Here is a 19,195-nt window from a genome sequence, read left to right as displayed (position 1 = left end):
ATACAGCAAGTTTTCAGATTAAGTAAAAGGGAGAAAATTATTTAGCTCTCAGCTTGTGTGGACATCCCCATTGCTTCTACATGTTTCAATATATAATTATGAGTTTATTAGTAATGTGTATGGAACTCCACATTTCCCAGTTCAGAGGCTCACAACTAATGCTACTACCATAATTTATGGTTTTTAAGGTGAGCTTATAAAGCTGCCACACTTGTGTCTTTTATAGTATATGCTATGAATTCTTTGATCATTTATTGTCCTGTCTTCCCCCTTCTTCTTCAGATGTTCTTCTTTTCATCCCTGCTTTGAATTTTAAAAAATGGTGCTTGCCTCACTCTCCTCACCTGGTAACGACCTCTGTCCCCAGCGTATCTTTCCTCATCAAGCCAACAGACCAAATGACTTTTTTGTGGTCCCTTCATTCAGCAGATCCATGATGGATCACTTCTGATTCTGTTTATCTTCTTTGCAGTGCTGTGACTCTTTTCTTTGCTTAAAAATCACAACTGACAGCTTCTTTCTTCCCCCAGTACATAACTGCTTGGTTTTCTGAATTTTTCCAGATACACAATAAGCAGGGAAGTATTACCTTCTATCCTCTTCTGAACTTTGAATTTATCTGTCCCATATTGCCTGTGTAGAAGAAACGACATGATTTTTCTTTCCCAGTTTAGTAGATCTTTTTTCTCCATTGCTCTAAATAAACATTTTTTCTTGTTTAAGTAGGAGTTATCTTACTCAGCATTTTCAATATTTGTTTCTTCTTACGAACCACCCTATGGCACTCTGCTAGAACAAGACAGTGGAGAAAGGCAAGTCCTTCTGGGTTGGGGGTGCATTTCAGCCCCACCACCTGCCAGACAGTGCAAAAAATCAGATTTGATAAAAATCTCTCTTCTCTTCTCTTCTCTTCTCTTCTCTTCTCTTCTCTTCTCTTCTCTTCTCTCTTCTCTTCTCTTCTCTTCTCTTCTCTTCTCTTCTCTTCTCTCTTCTCTTCTCTTCTCTTCTCTTCTCTTCCTCTTCTCTTCTCTTCTCTTCTCTTCCTCTTCTCTTCTCTTCCTCTTCTCTCCTCTCCTCTCCTCTCCTCTCCTCTCCTCTCCTCTCCTCTCCTCTCCTCTCCTCTCCTCTCCTCTCCTCTCCTCTCCTCTCCTCTCCTCTCCTCTCTCCTCTCCTCTCCTCTCCTCTCCTCTCCTCTCCTCTCCTCTCCTCTCCTCTCCTCTCCTCTCCTCTCCTCTCCTCTCCTCTCCTCTCCCCTCTCCTATCCCTCCTCTCCCTCCTCCTCTCCTCTCCTCTCCTCTCCTCTCCTCTCCTCTCCTCTCCTCTCCTCTCCTCTCCTCTCCTCTCCTCTCCTCTCCTCTCCTCTCCTCTCCTCTCCTCTCCTCTCCTCCTCCTCTCCCCTCCCTCTCCCCTCCCCTCCCCTCCCCTCCCCCCTCCCCTCCTCCCTCCCTTCCCTTCCCCTTCCCTTCCCTTCCCTTCCCTTCCCCTTCCCTTCCCTTCCTTCCCTTCCCTTCCCTTCCCTTCCCTTCCCTTCCCTTCCCTTCCCTTCCCCTTCCTTCCCTTCCCTTCCCTTCCCTTCCCTTCCCTTCCCTTCCCTTCCCTTCCCTTCCCTCCCCTCCCCCCTCCCCCTCTCCCCTCCTCTTTCTCTTTCTCTTTCTCTTTCTCTTTCTCTTTCTCTTTCTCTTTCTCTTTCTCTTTCTCTTTCTCTTTCTCTTTCTCTTTCTCTTTCTCTTTCTCTTTCTCTTCCCCCCCCTCCCCCCCCCTCCCCCCCCCTCCCCAGTTTTGGTCTTCTATAAAGGGAGCAGCAGGGTGAAAGTTGAAAAATTTGGACTCAATAAACCTTTCATACAAGTCTGATAAGAAGAGCAGATGTTTCATTATGGCAGGGCTTTTTGGCTGGTTTTCATCTCTATACATTTTCCAGTGGACGAGAGGGGGAAAAAAAATCCCAGCTGTAGACTACTGGACAGCAAAGTGTCTTTCTTAATCATCATCTGTGGACTCACCAGTACCAAAAGCCTGCAGAGCACAGGCTGTAAATCACTGCTCTAACATTTTGCAGTCACAAATAGCCTAGGTTATAAAAAATCCCTGTCGTGTCTGGTTGATGGCCCAGTCCAACACTTGATTGAACTTCTGCTGTGATGGCACAGGAAACTCTGCCATCAGCTTCTCTTCTGAAATGAAAATGTTTAGACATGTCCCTCTTCTGCAGAGGAGGAAGGGATGTTAAGTTGTATGCGTCCCTGCTAAGGAGAGAGAGAAGTGTTCATTCACACTTTGGAGTCATGCACTTCAAAATTATGTGGGCTTCAAGATGTGAAGCATGACTATGAAGGCATCATGGGAGTAGCCCTAACCTAAGTAAATATTGGCTTACTTTATGACTAAAGGCAACAATTTGTAGGGTTTTGAAGGGCAGGATCAAAAGGACATGTCTCTGCTGGGGTGTGTATGGGTAGACAGCCACATACCTGATGATGTACATGCAGTACGTCTCCTGTGCAGCTGATCTGGCATCTGGAGCCAGTCTGGATGCTGCTATACAGAAAGACTTCCATGCACAAGTATTTGCACTGCTGAACATACACCTGTGCAGATCCATCAGTGCAATTCTAACCCCACTCACAGAAAAGGAACTGTGGGGGAAATGCAATACGAACATTCACAAATGGTTCATTTTTTGCATCTTTTTCTTTCAGGTTGACCAGGAAAAAGAAAAACTGAGAAACTAAATTAGTCTCTGCTGAGACTAATATTTCCACTGAGGAGCACAGAGTTTTGCCAAAAATATTATCGGGGAAAAAACAGATTCTCTGTTAACAGAGTATCAAGATCATATTTTCAGACACTAAGAGATGGCTGACGGAAAAGCTGGTGACAGTGCAACTTAAACTGCCTGCTAATTGATTATTGCAATGCTAAGAATTTGCAGTCTCATTTTGAAGGCAATTGACAACATTTCTGATAGTTCACTGGGAGAGTGATCAAGCCGCAGATAAGCATTTTATTGTATTCTGTGTGTTAAAGTCATTCCCTTGGTTGGTTCTGTAAAAGAAAGCCAGAAGAAATCCTGGCAGAAGGTCCCTGGCTAAGAAGCCAAGAATCTAGAGTCAGGAAAGGATTGCCACAATGGAAAGTACCCAAACCTCTTTTACACAGGGCACTCACATACAGCACAAGCTGCCTTCATTTCTGAGAGTAAGCCTTGACAGCTTTTGAGGAGGGTAAAGATTCCCCTCCTACTGGAATTGCTCAATATACAGAATGAGGTTATTTAGCTTCCCCAACTGGAATCTGTCACTGGTTATCACAGTGGATACAATGAGGTGTCTGGGCCTCAATGAGGCCCAGAAGAGCTGTGAAACCTTTTGAATGTCTCCATATTTTTTTCATAAGATTTAAACGTGATACCACCTCACAGACTTCTTGCACTGAGGAATTATATATAAATATTTATAAACTCCCTGCCATAGGGACTGGCCAATCTGTGACTCCTGAACAACTTCTGCATCACTTCTGAGTAGTTCAGCAACAGCTCTCATAATAACATTACATCACATAATTGGCAATGAGGATGTCTAGCACCAGGGCAGCTGGTCCATTCAAATCACAAGCCATAGGGGAAGCTGAGACTGACTTTGCCCAGACCCCTGCACAGCAGCTGCACACCTGGGCTTAAGGCTGGAGCAGGGTCTGTGGGTCACTGGTGAGCTGCTGTCATGCCCTGTCTGCAAACCTGTCTCCTGGGAGCAGTGGGGTATGAAGTGAGAGCCTTGTGGCTTTCCCCCATTTGCAGATCTCTGTAAGCCACTTGGAGATTTTGGGAGGTTGACCACCTTGTGCTCTACACACCCAAGAATTACTATGGAACAGGTATTAGTGAGGATTAAGTATGCTGTGACAGGCTTGCAGCATCAGTCATCAGTCTGAACAGGAATATACTCAGCCAAGTCATCTTTAAGAGGCATTATATAATACATTTTGAATTTTCATTAAAGCTACAACACATAAAGCAGGGTAGCATGTCTTTTATTTTAAAAGAAGTCTTGGCTAAACATGTTTCAACCTTAAGTAACTACACTGCAGATTATTTGCTTATCTTCTTGGAAGAAAGCTATATTTTTACAATGCATGTATTTTTAAAAATCTATCATTTTCAAGAAGTGCTTTGCCACAAGGCTATAACTACCACCTCAGTGTTTTCACCCAACCATTCTATGAAGCCAATATCTACACCATATGCTTTTGTTCATGCTATGTATTCAAATACAAAGGCGTGGTTAAACTCTGATGTCCTCTTTGAGGGAAAGACTGGGGAAAACATCTGCCTCTTGATGGAAGCCATCTGGTATAACCAGACATGAAGTCAAGCATCCTAACATGATGTGCTCCTTAGGATCCTACCAGCTTAATAGAATTAGAGATTCTTCCCCTAATGTTCTAATCACATGCCATCTCAGGGATTCTTCCTTGCACCTACCTAGGACTGATTGGTGCAATTATTTTGTAAACTTTTGTCTCAGTGCGATCAAAGTAACTAGAAACAATACTTATTATGTAGATTTCTGACATAATTCTCCCATTTGAGCTGTTTATCTTCACAATTACAGGTGCAGAGAAAATCACAAAATAGTTACTGTGGAAGGAGGGGCTGCTGAGGCTTCCTGAGGTCAGCAGCACTGCAGAAGGTGCAGCACACCTTTAGTTTGTTCCAGAGATAAGAGTTAGCATGTCAGAATTGGTAAGGGGAAGTGAGCTCTTCTCACTTCATCCCTCATTTGAAGTGTCAGACTTCAGTCACTTCATCAAACCCACCAGTGAGAGAGCAAATATTGTCTATCTTAACCCTCCAAGGAGGTCTGGTAAGACAGATATGACATTGAAACATACAAAAGCTGTGTGATCAGCCAGCTTTCAAGAAAATGGTGCGTGTTAAAGCTGCATGACTTAAATGTGTGTCTTTGAGCGAGGGGATTAGCAGGCAAAAGGAAAACAGAGTAACCATCAGTTTGAGATACGTGTAGGGCAAACAAAACCAGATAATTTTCGTGCCATGGTTCTGCTCTGCTGCCAAGACTATCTCCTCCACATACAATAGTGGGACATTCAGTACCAACAAAGTTTGTTTACCTGAGCTCATCTTCAAACACAAGGCAAGATTACACTCCGGAAATCTGGGTAAAATTGACAGTCTTTTCTGGTTTTCTAGAAGAGTTTATTCTCTAAGGTAGAAATAGAAAAAAAGGAGGAAATATGAACATGAATATGAATCTTGCCCTGGCGCTTCATGCTGTGCTGCAAGTGTCCTGTCACTAGTTACCCATTCACTGGTGCTTTGCCCAGGGGACAGTGCCAGGAACAATACTATTTTAACATCTTCATTAATGACCTTGACCATGGCCCAGAGTGCCCATTCAGCAAGTCTGCAGGTCATACCAAGCTGGGAGGAGTGGGTGACAGGCTAAATGGCTGTGCTGCCACCCAGAGGGACTTTGACACCCTGGAGAAATGGGAACCTCATGAAGTTCAAGAAAAGGAAATGCCAAGTCCTGCCTGTGGGGAGGAACAACCCCAGGCACCTGGGCAGGCTGGAGGCCAAGTGTCTGAAAAGCAGCTTTACAGTGAAGGCTCTGGGCACCCTGATGGACATCAAGCTCCCCTTGAACCAGAAAAGGTAAACTTTGCAGCAAGGAAGGCAAGAGCATTCCACACTGCACTAGGAAGAGCACTGGCAATAGGTTTGATTGAAGTGCTCCTTCCCCGACACTCAGCACTGGTCATGCCACATTGGGTGTGCTGGGTCCACTGCAAGAGAGGTATGGACATACTGGAACAACAGGAGCAAAGGGGCACAACACTATTAAAATGATTGGAGCATCTGTCATGTGAGAAGAGGATGAGACAACTGGGATGGTTCAGCCTGGAGAAAAGAAAGTTCCAGAGGGATTTTACCAATGTGTATAAACATTTGATGGAGGTGGGGGAGGGTTGATAAAGAAGACAAGGACAGACTCCTGTCAAAGGTGCCCTGTAAAAGGACGAGAGGCAACTGTCATGAACTGAAGCACACAAAATTCCACTTAAACACAAGAAAAAGCTTTTTTCATTGTAAGGTTGGTTAAACACTGGCACAGGTTGCTCAGAGAGGCTGTAGAGTCTCCATCCTTGGAGACAGTCAAAACCCAGCTGGACATGGCCCTGAGCAACCTGCTAGTTGCCCCTGCTTCGAAATCGGGAGCTAGGACTAGATGATCTCCAAAGGTCCCTTCCCACCTCAGCTATTACTTCAGCCTTTCCTTGACTATTATGACTACCAGTCTTGATGGAAACAGATTTTGCTAGACTTGGAAGCCTAAAAGGTTTTAATAGTGAAATTCTTGATTAATTCTCCTACTCTTTGAGGCTTTTTTCCTTTGCACTCTCGAGGCAGTCCTCAGCCTGCTGCCTCTGAGCAAAACAATATCAATCCACCCTATGAAAGAAGGATGGGTGTGAGCTAAAAACACTGAGAAAAGAGTTGAGGAGAGACGCTACAAGTTAGCACTTCCTGGTAGAGTTCGAAGGTGACCTCATCAGAGCTCACTGGGGATTCAAAGTTCAGTTTTCATGTGCAAGAGGACATGGGCATATTGCTTCAGTGCTGATTGTTTTTATTTTCATTTCAGATTTTCAGATTTGATTTATTTTAGATTATGAAAGAGAAAATAAAGCAACACAAGTAGACAGAATAGTAGGAGAGATAGACTACTATGCAAAAAATACTCATCTTTTATGAAGTAGCTTTACCACATGTGCAGGACAGCACGAAAAGAACATTAAGAATAATACACACAGAGAACAATGTGTCATTGGACCTGTGTACAAGGAGCTGATAAAAGGCACAGCAACTTTCACTCCAAAATTTCCCAGTCCCTGGTTGCTGGTGATGGTGGCTGCCTCACAACCCAAGATCATCATGATGTTCATAGCAATGTCTTGCAGGTCCAATTCCCAACCAGTCCACACTGGTCTTGTTTTAACATCTCTCTTAACTAATTTTAAGAGGGAAAAACTCAAACCAGAGTTTCCTGTTAAGGAAACTTCCCTGTCCAACCATCCAGGAGCCACTCTGACATCACCTGAACTGGGACCAAGGCCCCTTTGACAACTACATCCCCCATACCTCCAGTCAGACCAGCTTTCTTTATGGGCTCAACCCCAAGTTTCCTTTAGCTGAGTCTCAGACATCCTGATCCTTAAAATAATTTAATCATAGTGCAATATCAAAATAACAGCTCAAGGTGGGTGCCTCTAAGGAGCGACAAAGGGAACCCTGAGTTTTTATACCTTTTAAGTTCAAGTATGGGAAAGTCTGGAGTCATCAGCTCCTCCTGTGTCTCTGGGTTGTCCAGGTCCCCTGGGTGGGCCACAGGTCCTCAGGCCCTTTTGCAAAGGGTTGGCAGGTCAGAGCCTCTCACCTTGGGTTCAGGCTTAGGCTCCTGCCCCTCCAGAACTCCACTTGCAGCTCACACTGTACCTGCATACTGAGCTATGGGCACGAAATGTATTCCTCAACATCCCTATGAAAATCCTATCCACTAGCAAGCCAGCTGCTCTCTGGAAAAGACTTCTTGTGGAAGCCCCTGGTGTCTGCTGCTCTGAGCTCCTAGGTCAAGATGTTATTTCAAGGAACATGAGGTAAAAACAAGGTAAAAAGATTTGGTGCACTTGCTACATAAGCACTAGAGATCCTGAGGCAGTTGAGCATTCCCATGGAAGCTCAGAGCATCTTATTGCTCTGCTGCAGGCTGCACAAGGCTTGGCACACAGCACGAGGCCTCCATCCTTGGCATGTGGCTGAAGAGATAAAAGTACCCTGCCATGTGACTGCCATGGGTGGGAAGCATGTCCATGGCATCTTTTGATAGAGACGCACACATGCCCTAAGGAGCATCTCTGACCTCAGCTCTAGACAGCCCTGCTGGCCTGTGGAGTACAGCAGGGGTGTCCCTGTTAGGCTGTGCCTCTGCAGGGCCCTGTCCACATCCAAGCTCCTCCACGGATATGTCCACACCCAAACTCCTCTCTGCCAGACATCCCTACTCCTCCTCCTTTGCCCTGCCAGCATACTGTGGTGTGGGGCCAGAGCCCAGGGGAGGCTGCTGCTCTGCCAGGCAAGGGATGCTCTCCTTTTGCTGCCCTCTGACCCAAAGGACACCTGGAGAGTGCTGCAGAGCTTCCGCAGGCTCTTCAGGGTCCAGGGCTCGGGCAGCACCAGCACAGAGCAGAGTGAGGTGACTGTCCCAATGTGCTCAGCAAAGGTTCAGCCTCGCCTCAGCTGCTGTGTGCAGTTTGGGGCACCACAGTATAAAAAGATATAAAGTTACTGGAGAGTGTCTAAAGGAGGGCCACGAGGATGGTGAAGGGTCTTGAGGAGAAGCTGTATGAGGAGCAGCTGATGTCACTTGGTCTGTTCAGTCTGGAGGAGACTGAGGGGGGTCTTCACTGCAGTTACAGCTTCCTCACAGCAGGAAGAGGAGGGGCAGGCCCTGCTCTCTTCTCTCTGGTGACCAGTGACAGGACCTGAGGGAATGGCCTGGAGTTGTGTTGGGGGAAATTTACATTGATGTTCCAGCTTTTGCTAGGCTACAGTTAACTTTATTCACAGTGGCTGGTATGGGGTAGTGTTTTAGATTTTTGCTGAGCACAGGGTTGACAATTTAGCGATATTTTTGTTATTGCTGAGCAGGCCTTACACAGAGCCAAGGCCCTTTCTGCTTTCCATACCGCCACACTGGCAAGGAATATGAGGCTGGGAAGAGACACAGCCAGGACAGATGACCCCAACTGACCAGAGGGATATTCCAGCCCACATGACATCACGGTCAGTAAATAAAGTGGAGGGAGGAAGGAGGGCACATGTGGAGTGAAGGTGTTTGTATTCCCAACTTGTTCCATGTGATGGGGCCCTGCTCTCCTGGGGATGGCTGAACACCTGCCTGCCCATGGGAAGGAGTGACTCGATTCCTTGTTTCGTTCGCTTGTGTGCATGGCTTTTACCTTTCCTATTAAACTGTCTTCGTTTCAACCCACGAGTTTTCCAGCCCTTACCCTTCCAAGTCTCTCCCCAGACCTGGGGCCGAGGGAGTGACAAAGCGGCTGCGTGGGGCGTGGCTGCTGGCTGGGGTGAAACCAAGACAGCTGGATATCAGGAAAAGTTTCTTCACGTAAGGACGGCTGAGCAATGGTAACAGGCTCCCCAGGGAAGCGGTAACAGCACCAAGCCTGAGAGAGTTCACGAAGAGCTCGGCCAAGGCTCTCAGGCAGATGCTGCGATTCCGGGGGGCTCTCCGCAGGGCCAGGGCTGGGTGTCGATGACCCCCGCGGCTCCGCTCTGAGCTATTGGCCACTCCCTGTTCCGCTCAGGGCGGCGGCCGGGGCCGCGGGGGCTGCCGGGAGCCGTAGTTCCTCCCCGCGCCTCTGCCTTTAAGCGCCTCTGCCTTTAAGCGCGGCCGGATGCGCGGCGCGGCGCCTGCGCGGAGCCGTCGTGACCCCGCCGCTGTCGGCGTCGCCGGTGACTATCGGGGCGCCTCGAACCCCTCCGGCGGCGGCGGCGGCGCCGCCGGATCCGGGCCCACTGCCGGGCACCCCCCCGACACATCCTCCGCCCCCGGCCGGGGCGATGGAGGAGCGGCCGGAGCGGGGCGGCGGGCCCGGCGCGGAGGGCCCGGCGTCGGTGGCGGAGATCCGCGCTCCCGGCCCGCGGCCGCTGCGTCTGCTGGAGTGGAAAGTGTCGGTGGGGGCGGCGGTGCAGATCGGGTCGGTGCTGGCGCTCTGCGCCCCGCTGCCGCCGCCGCCCGCCCCGCGCCCCGCCGCCGCCCCGCCGCCGCCCGCCGCCAGCGGCGCCTCCGCCCGCCCGCAGCGCGGCGGCGCCGAGCGCAGGCTGCGCGCCGAGCGGCCCGGCGTGGTGCGCGAGCTGTGCGCGCGGCCCGGCCAGCTGATCGCGCCGGGGTGAGTGCGGGCCGCGGCTTGGCGCTGCTCCCGAGGGGCCGGCCCTGCCCGCTCGGGGCCTTCCTCCGGGGCTCGGCGCGGGGGAGCTGCCGCGCCACGGGGACGGGGAAGGGGCTGGGGAGGTGCAGAGGGGTCGTGCTCCACTGCCGTGTTTCAGAGCTGAGCCCTTGACTGTGAGCTCTGTCTCAGAGACCCGTGCATCCTGCTGGGTCGGGGTTCTCTAAACACAGCTTTTACTGGAAACACTTCTTGGCAATCACAAAATGCAGGATAGTTAGTTCGAAAGGGACCACAGTCATCTGGTCCAGCCTCGCTGCTCGTGCAGGGTCCCCCTAGGGTAGGTTGAGCAGGATGGCATCCGTACGGGTCTGGGAGCTCTGCGGTGAGGGATCTCCACAGCCTGGGGAGCCTCTTCTAGTGCGCAGTCACCAGCACGGTCAAGAAGTTCCCCGAATTCAGGTGGAACTTCTTGTGCATCAGTTTCTGCCTACTGCCTCTTCTCCTAATATACTCTTTTGAGTTTGGCGGTTAGGTTGGTGCAAAATTCGGGGAGCGAACGGGTCTTTAGAAGACCTGCTCAATAGAAGAAATTGTAATGGGAAGCAACAAGTGCGGCAAGGCTTTTTAAAATTACTACCTACCTTATGCGTAATATTAGTAGCCTAAATGTTTTTAATGCGGTAGATGTTTTAATGTGTAAGGCTTCAGAAATATAACCAAGATGTTGTAATTTTAACTTTCGGAAGAGCAAAAAGAAGACTTTTTCTTATAGTTTAGCAATGGGTTTGTCTTGATAGGGCTAAATGTTTGTTGACTTTTCAATTCTTAAACGCCTGACAGATAGTGAGCGCTCAGATTTCTAGGTTAAATTGCCTGCTACCGTGTACTTTAGGTAGATTTATTCTTTCTCAACAGGAAACTAGTTAAACAATCTACTTCCTCTGCTTTATGACAGCAAGCTGTTGTCTTGTCTTTTTTTTAGGCAGCCAGGCCTAAACTTTCTTGATTGAAATTCACTAGTATATGCAAAACATCTGTGTATTGGGGTGCTCTCAAAGGTTCAAGAAAAAAACCCAGTCTGTTGCATTTTTATATAAATCAGTGATGATATCCTGAGGAGGTGCACGCTGTGTTTCTTGCTATAGAGATATTTCTTTCTGAGATAAGATGGTGGCTTTCCTTTTGTGCCACATAAGCATTTTGCTGTTGCATCTGGTGCAGCATGGACAGTCTTTAATACCTGATGTAGAACAAAAGTACAATGCTAGGTCAGACTAAAAAAAGATCTTAAAAGTACAGACTGAAATTTTTAAGTGCCATATGCATGATGAAATTCATGTTGCTTACACTGAATAAAAGGGGAGATAACTTTATCTGGTCTTTTCATTGTGTTAGCTGAGCACTGGGAAGAAAAAACAAACAAAAATTATTCTAAGTGAAAAATGTAATCAATTTAAAGTAGTCTGATGTAGCAGCATTTTAGTTTTAGCTTTGCTCAATGTTAAGTTCATGGACTGGAATGCACCATTTTTTATACAATGTTCTTATTGGATAGTCATGAGTCACTTGATAATAATTAACAAGTCCTTGCTTTGAGACAATTAGGAAATAAATGGTGTTCTTTATTACTGTTGTTCTTGGCTTCTGGAATATTTGTATCTTACACGACTGAAAGATTGTATTTGATTGTGACTATTGCTAGGCCTTACACTTCTGGAATTCTGACTTTACAGTCAGGTTCCTGTGTTGCATGTTGCAGTGGAATTTACTGGGTGAGTGCAAGGGAAGAGCTCAGGTGAAGAGGTAGAGTAAGCATGACATAAGGGTAGTAGAACTGGTCAGCACCTAAAGACATGACTGCGTTTCTTTGTTCACGTGGACGATTTTTGTAGCTTCCTATTTTGTGGAATTGAAATAATAACATTTCACTAACTATCAACAATATTTTTACTTTTGTTAGGATTTTGCATTGTTTAAACCCAAGTGTGATTAAAGTAAGTAACATAGCTGAAATTTAGACATCATCTGCAGAAGAAGCACTTGTTGTAATCCAAACTATCCAGTATGATAGGTGCTGTGCTGCCTTCAGAAAAGTGAGCTTGGCCGATCTAGCGCTGAATTTTCTGTGAAACAAAGATATTTGCAAGTATTCGTCAGACCCTGAAACACTGTAGAAGTACTATTTCTATTCAAAATATTTTTCCTTTTCATTAGACTGTGAGAAGATGAGCTGATCAAACCCTTTCATTTGAGGATAAACAATATGAGTGGCTGAATTTTCTTCTATGTCAGTTAGGTCATAATAATTCTGGAAATACAGACATCATTTAGTGAAAGTCTCTCCCAATTAAGAAGACACATTTCTAATTTTTTTATTATTTTCTTTCTCATATCAAGCATGAGATGAAATCTTTTGCTGCGTGAAAGTAATTTTGCACGTTTATAGCACTTAATTTTTTTGCAGTGTTATTACCCACTTTGTAGCATTGCCAGGAGTGCAAACTTTCCTCAAGGGAGAGCCCAAGGCAGGCAGACAGTAGGTAGCTTTTGCTTATTTTTGCAAATAATAAGTTTTTAAAAAATAGGCTTGCATCACATGTCAGACTGGAACATGAGAGAGAAAGGTGTCTAACCTTTTAGGCCTGTAAATAACAGGGGAGTACAGGAAGCAGTTAATGACAGACCTTTGATGTTAAGGAGGTATAATTTTGATGGGTAGCAGGAGCAACAAATAAAACGCCAAAAATCCTGTACTGCTCTGTGTAATATTAGTGCCAGTTACCCATCAAGGTTAATCATTCTGAAGGTGCTACAGGTATGGCAGGATTCTGGGTTGGGTCACTATTAATGCTTTATGCAAATATTTATGTAAGCATTTCTAATATAAAATGATTGCCCTGCTGATGGGACAGACTATTGCAAGGGTATGTTTGGTTCACATTAAAAGAGTCTTCTGAAATATTTATTGCCTGCATATTTAACCTGGGTATCTTTGTGTCTTACTACAGAGTATATTTGTGTTGTAATAAAAATCTTGTTTAAACTGTTTGCATCTTAGTGAAGCAAAACTTGTCAATTTTAGAGAAGATAGCAGGAAAGAGGTGGGGATTTGTTCTCTAAAACTGTAGATTTTTTTTGTGTCATTGGCTTCTGGAATGTTTGTATTTTGTGCCAGGAACTTGATTATGTGTTTTAAAAAGAATATCTTCTTTTAGTTATCTAATGTCACATAGGCTCATGGCCTAGGTAACTGTCAACTTGACCCCAGACCCCAGTACTATGCATCTTACAGTCTTCCAAGAGGAATAAAATGCTAATGTATTGCAGTTTATTGTAAAGTGGTAACGCTTTTAACCTTGCTGTTTGTTGGAAACAAATGTTTTCAGACTAGCCTGGCAAATATTTAATGAAGTTATAAGTCTAAAAAAACCCCTCAGTGCCAAACACTGAGGACTGTTGGATGATACTTAACAATCCCAACTTACTCTGTCTCTTGTTTAATTCCTTTTTATGCCTGAATTAATCCCGTTATTTTTTAGTAAGTTTTGATATGCATCTTTCTGACTTAGTCTCTTTTTTTTTTTTTTAATTTCCCCCCTCTCCTTTTTGCCATATACACCCAGAAACATTAAAAGAAGGCTGTCTCTCTGGTGTTTGGTTGAATTGGATAGTGAAAAAGATACAAGTTCTAAATAAGGGGTTTTGTCTTTCATTGCCTTCTCTTTCTCCTATTCCTAGGTACCTAACAAGTTGAAAGCCCACAAGATAGCTTATTGTACTGAATGGTAGAGGACAAAGTACTTTTTTCTTTACATGGCCATGTTTTCACAAAACTTGTTATCTAAGATTATCAAGCTGCTCAGTCAGGTTTGGTTGGAAACAGGCATCAGGCTTGGAATTTACCTGTAGTGTGGTTGTAACAACCTTGTGTATGCAGTTTTTCTCAGTGTGGCTTTCTTAGACCATGGTTTCCTGATTGCTTCATGCTGATATGAGAGTTGGCTGGAAGGGATGCTCAGACTTGAGTGCCTTCTGCTTTCATTGAGTAGGGTGTTGGAAAGCATGTAGTTAAAGATGGCTTGGTTTCTCATCTTTTCTTTGTGTTCTTCCTACCCAGTCTCTTGTAAAATGGTCTATAATAATCGATTCCCTCAGTTTCTTCAGTTGCTTCAACAGGAGTGTGGTGGAGGGAAAGGGGAAGTAATTTATCCTTTCAGCAGTAGCACATAGATAGGTCAGATCAAAGTGATTGTGTAAATGCCAGTAGTCATCAAGGGAATAAATGACAGGTCAGCACTGGGGAATAGCATTTTTGAGGTTGTGTATGTTCTATTTGACATTTTGTATGATAGTCTTTGGTAACATTCTTATCTTTACAAGGTTTCTCCCAAACCAGGGAGTTTTCTGCTCTATTTCTTTGTACTGTGAGTTAATCATCTTACTTGAGCTGAAATACTTTTTTGCTGTGTGTGACTGTATGGGCCAGCAGAAAGAAGGAGATAGCTCATGGTACTCCTTTATGCATCCCATTGTAGAACTACAAGTGGGTTATAGCAGTTTTTAAAAAATGTTGGTTTAGTAGACGTCTGTGCTGGAAATAGATTGTATTTTTACCCAAATGGTAATGGATTTTCTTTCTTTGTTATTGCTGTCTAGTTTCTTTAGGGTATTTTTGAGCTTTAGTGTTAGAGTTGTTTGGAAAACCAGTTTTTTCAAAGGGAACTGGGCATGTTGTTTCTTCTCAGCAACTGCCACATGGTTTTCTGTAATTGTTCTGTTCTGAAGAGAAAACATATGGACAGAAATTCTCATGAGGGGACTGTAATGAGACGTTTAATTTTTATGTTTCACAATACATAGGCGTTTGTCCTGGGAAGGATTGGAAAAGTTTGAGGAAAGAAGAGAGCTTCAGCTTTGAATAGTTCTGAAAGTTTGTCTTGACCCAAAGAGGTTTTTTTATCTTGAGCAATCTCAGTAGTACAACTTGCATGCCTACTTGGACCTTTCTGATTTGATGACTGTGTTTGGTGTTAACTTAAGGGCTTGCCCTAGCAGGGCAATCCAACAAACAGCTGTTTGGATTTTCAAGGTCAGATTTATCTGGTGGAAGACTCCCCTTAGGTAAATGGCTAATGAAACATTTGAACTTGCTAAATAAAAATTAATATGGAGTGATGGTGTTGCAAATTCTTAAACATCAACAAGAGTATATAAAAATATTTGCAGATGGGACATACTAGCCGAAAGGTTCAGTAAAGAGCTGCCAGCCTTTAATTTTTGGGATCTCTTCTGGAAAATGATAATAAACAATTAATTGTAAGTTGTCACTTATAAAATAGACAGCTGTTTGGATATCTATTTTGTGTAGTTAAAAACTTAAAGGTTAGCTTAAGGTCTGCTACCATGTCTGGGTAGCTGAATTGGCAGTAGTTGCCTTTTAAAGCATATAGGGGAGCATGAAATGACTTCCTGGAGAGCAGGTAATGCATTACAGGTTACAGTTTAGGGATCTTGATTATACATTTTGTTTGGGTTTGGTTTTGCTGAAGTTAAACCTACGGAATTGGAAATATGGGAAGGGTAGAACTGTCACCAACAGGAGAGACTACTTGTCTTAAGAAGGCTTTGGAAGAGGGAAAGGTTTCCCTGGTTTTCGTAAACAGTTGCTGTGTTAAAGGAAATGCTTCCTTTTTTAAGGTAAGTGTTTGGATATTGCCAGGTCACTATTGCACTAATACCTTAAAAAAAAAAAAAATAAACCAAAATGGCTTTTTTACAACTGTTCTAAGAAAAAGTTAGCATAAGATAGTGATTTTCACACAGTAGAATTGAATTATGAGTATTTGTTTGCTTTCTAGTGCTTCCTAGTTTAAAAATTACATCTAAGACTTCACAGCATTCAAAAAGGTGTGAAAGAAAAATGGTCTTGGTACAAGCTTAGTGGAGTGAATGCTGTGAATTCTCATTCACAGAAGGGCCTGGGGAAGGGCAAGTGGCCCTAGCATTGCTTGAGAACTTCATTAACATTCCAGCTGTTTATCACACTTATCTTCTATAAGCTGAGCAGCTTTCCAAGCAGTTGTCCTCTGCTTTCAGAGTGTGTTTGGTTTCTGGGCTCACATGATGCTATTGCTGTCATATGGTTGTTGTCAAACGCAGAGTTGCTGCTCTTTGTTTGGACACTGTGTTGTAACTTAGGACGGTTTGGTTTATAGTTGTTCTTAAGGGTATTAAGAGTTGTGAATTTTTCCTGTGTAAGTGTGTTCATTTGTTTTAACAGCAAGTCCTAGAGTAGAGCACGCAGGATGTAGTGTCCAGATAAGTTTGCCACAGTATCTATAAAGGGAAAGAACGGGAGGATGGTGTTAGAGTTGGGGCTAGTGCATCCTACAGTAAGCCTTTCCCCATTTTATTTATTTGGAAGTAATAGACAAAGGGACTGTGATTGCCTAAGTGCATGGTTTCAGTGGGAAAGGTGATGAAATGTTTGCAGAAGGTGTAATATTCCATTAACAGATGCAGCTTTCCAAGGCAGAAGGGGAGGGATCATAGGATCCTCCCAGATTTCTTTGCACTTCTTTGGAAGCGCACTTCTTTCTTTACTTCTTTGGGAGGAAGTAAAGCCCATGTTTATAGCTTTGATGTCAGCTCTGTGTGTGTGTGTTGAAGCTGTCTCTTTCTCTGCTTTGATGTCCAGGCTGTTTTGGTGTTCATCTGTTTCTGTCTCTAGATATGCACCTACAGGTGCAGGAGGCAAACCAGATTTGTTCCAGTAATTACAGGTGACCTTGACTAGGTGTAGGAGGAATGCAGTGTTAAGTTGTTCTGAGATAAGGGGAAATTATGTGCCTTTATCTGACAGAGTGGTGTATGCCTGAGAAAACCAAAAATTAGTCAGCAGTGAGATTAGTCCAAGACCGCTGTCTGGATTTGCAGCAGTTCATCTGCAATTACTATTCTTCAGTAACAGATGGCAAAGTTCAGGTGTGGTTTGAGAGAACTGCAGGTTCAGGTTCATTATTGTTCTGTCAATTATTAGAAGGCTGTACAGTCACTACTTAGTCACTTCAAATTTTTGACTAAGTGCCACTTAGATTGCCAAGGTTCATTGCATAGATTTGGATTGATCCTGCTGTCAGATGGATGTTCCTCAACTCTCAGGTGGAGTTTTGCAGCAGGCGTTTGAGAACTGCTGCACGACTGCTAACAAGACTGTCAGAGAAGTGGCAATAGAAAAGCAAATGCATAAAAGTAATGTCAGCAGTTGATAACAATAATAGGGGGAGTGGGCTGCAGAACTGTTTATTACTTAAATGAATTACTGAGATATGACAGCCTGTTTTCTTCTGTGGTTAATAGAAGTACTTATTGTTAAAGAAGCAAGTTACAGAGTTACAGGCTTGCATCTTTCCGCTAATGAATTCATTCTGTGTGAACTGAATGTTTTGAAGGGGTTCTATGTAACAGCGTTGAGAACTATATTTTTACCTTTTCCCTTTTTAAAAAAATTCATCTTGAATTCTCCTAAATGATAATGCTTCTGGTTTAAAATGTTCTAAATAAAAAAACACATTGTAAATAGTATTTGAAAGATGTACTAGATCTTATACAAAGGGCCCTGCAAGTCCACTTGTTTGGGGGGTTTTGTACCTTTTTATTATATTTTGTTGACTCTTAGCAGTGGCTTTTTGAAACATGCAAGCTGTTCATAGATGTTGGCATAGAAGGTGAAAGAGGGTTACCTTGTTGCTTGTAATGCAAACTCTTCTCCAGAAGTAAATGGAAATACTTAAAACCTTGTAAATCATGGAAATAGACTTACTTCAAGCTTAAGTTGTTTTTTGGATTATAAATAAAACCCAGAAACTCTGAGCCTGTGTTTCTGTTGACATTTATGACCTTAGTCTAAAACTGGATAGATATTTTGCCTGAGAAGTAGAAGAAAAAAGTTTACAACACTTTAACTCCTGGTTGTGAATAGTCTGTATTTAACAGAGGAAAACTAATCTCAAGACTGGTAATTTCCCCATTAGCTTTGGAGAACTGAGATGATGCCTTGAAGTGTGAACTGTGCCTTCTGTGAGCTACTGCTCTCAGCAGTTGTTACCTAGTTGTCTAGGCTAGGGTATGGAGGTTTTGTTTGGGTTTGGGGGGATTTTATCAAAGGGCCTGACTTGTTTGGATGAGGCCTTTGGGTTTCATGCATATTTGAAAAGCGAATTTGTATTTGCTGTCCTTTGAGTGTAAGTCAAATGTAATGGACATTTCCTCCAACAGCTTGAAGAGGCTGGAGACCGTGTGTTGTTGCCTGTAGCATGAAGGGCCATGTGTCCTTGTGAATGCTTGGCAGTTTTAATCAATCATTCAAGGACTCTCTCTGCTTCCTCACAGATATTAATGAGGGTTAAATAAGTATATAAATCCAGTTGTTAAATACTCTTCCATGGTAAGACTAAGGTGATTCAGACTTTGAGAACATCCTTGCTACAAAACTGGAGTCCTGTGTAACAAAGGCTGTGGTTTGATGTCAATTGGTTATAAGGGCTCGTAGTAAGGGTTCTGAATGCTGCAGACACACCACAAAATGTTCTGGTATAAGCAAACAAAAATGTCAGTGTTTCAGAAATCTGACTAATTAAACTGTAGAAGCAGGCTTTAGGTTGATTCTAACTTCATCTGACAACTAAAGGATTTTATGCTCATGTTTGTTCTAGATCAGTTGGTTGATTTGGTAATGGTTGGTATTATTAATAATTGATCTGAAGATGTGTTCATTTGGTATTTTCACCCCTTGACAGTTTGCCAGTAATGCCCGCTTGAGCATTCTGCCAAACCAGGGCAGCGGCTTCACTTGCGTACCAGCATCTCCTTTTACTGCACTAGTACACTTAGACATCTTCTAATGCGAATTGGAAGGGCATGTGGCATCAGATTGAGGAGAGCAGCTTTAGGTGATCACAGGGACAACTTGGTCTGTGTGTTTCTTGTGGTATTTGATGTCTCTCTTTTTACCAGACAGATCTGAGGAAGCCCAGCAATTGCTTGACTGCCAGCACTTGCATGAGGTACAATTCAGTGAAGGGCAGTAGCTTCATCATGCTACCTTGAAGCAGACTTTTAAGATATTAATTAAAACTTGTGTTTCCATGACTTGGAGTTGTCCAAGATAGTTGTCTGTACAGATAAGTTGTCTTTACAGATGAGC

At 44.0% G+C, this 19,195-nt stretch overlaps 1 protein-coding gene across 1 annotated transcript in view; it reads left to right on the top strand.

Annotated features, from left to right (window-relative positions):
* Positions 1-9,661: 9,661 nt before the first annotated feature.
* Positions 9,662-19,195, top strand: part of CTDP1 (CTD phosphatase subunit 1) — a 125,727-nt gene continuing 116,193 nt past the window's right edge. Inside the window, 1 exon segment of the mRNA XM_066323648.1 lies at positions 9,662-9,990. Coding sequence (XP_066179745.1) covers positions 9,662-9,990 — 329 coding nt within the window.

Source organism: Sylvia atricapilla, chromosome 1 (genome assembly GCF_009819655.1).
Source record: "Sylvia atricapilla isolate bSylAtr1 chromosome 1, bSylAtr1.pri, whole genome shotgun sequence".
Taxonomy (NCBI): Eukaryota; Metazoa; Chordata; class Aves; order Passeriformes; family Sylviidae; genus Sylvia; species Sylvia atricapilla.
This window is presented reverse-complemented; position numbering and strand designations above follow the sequence as displayed.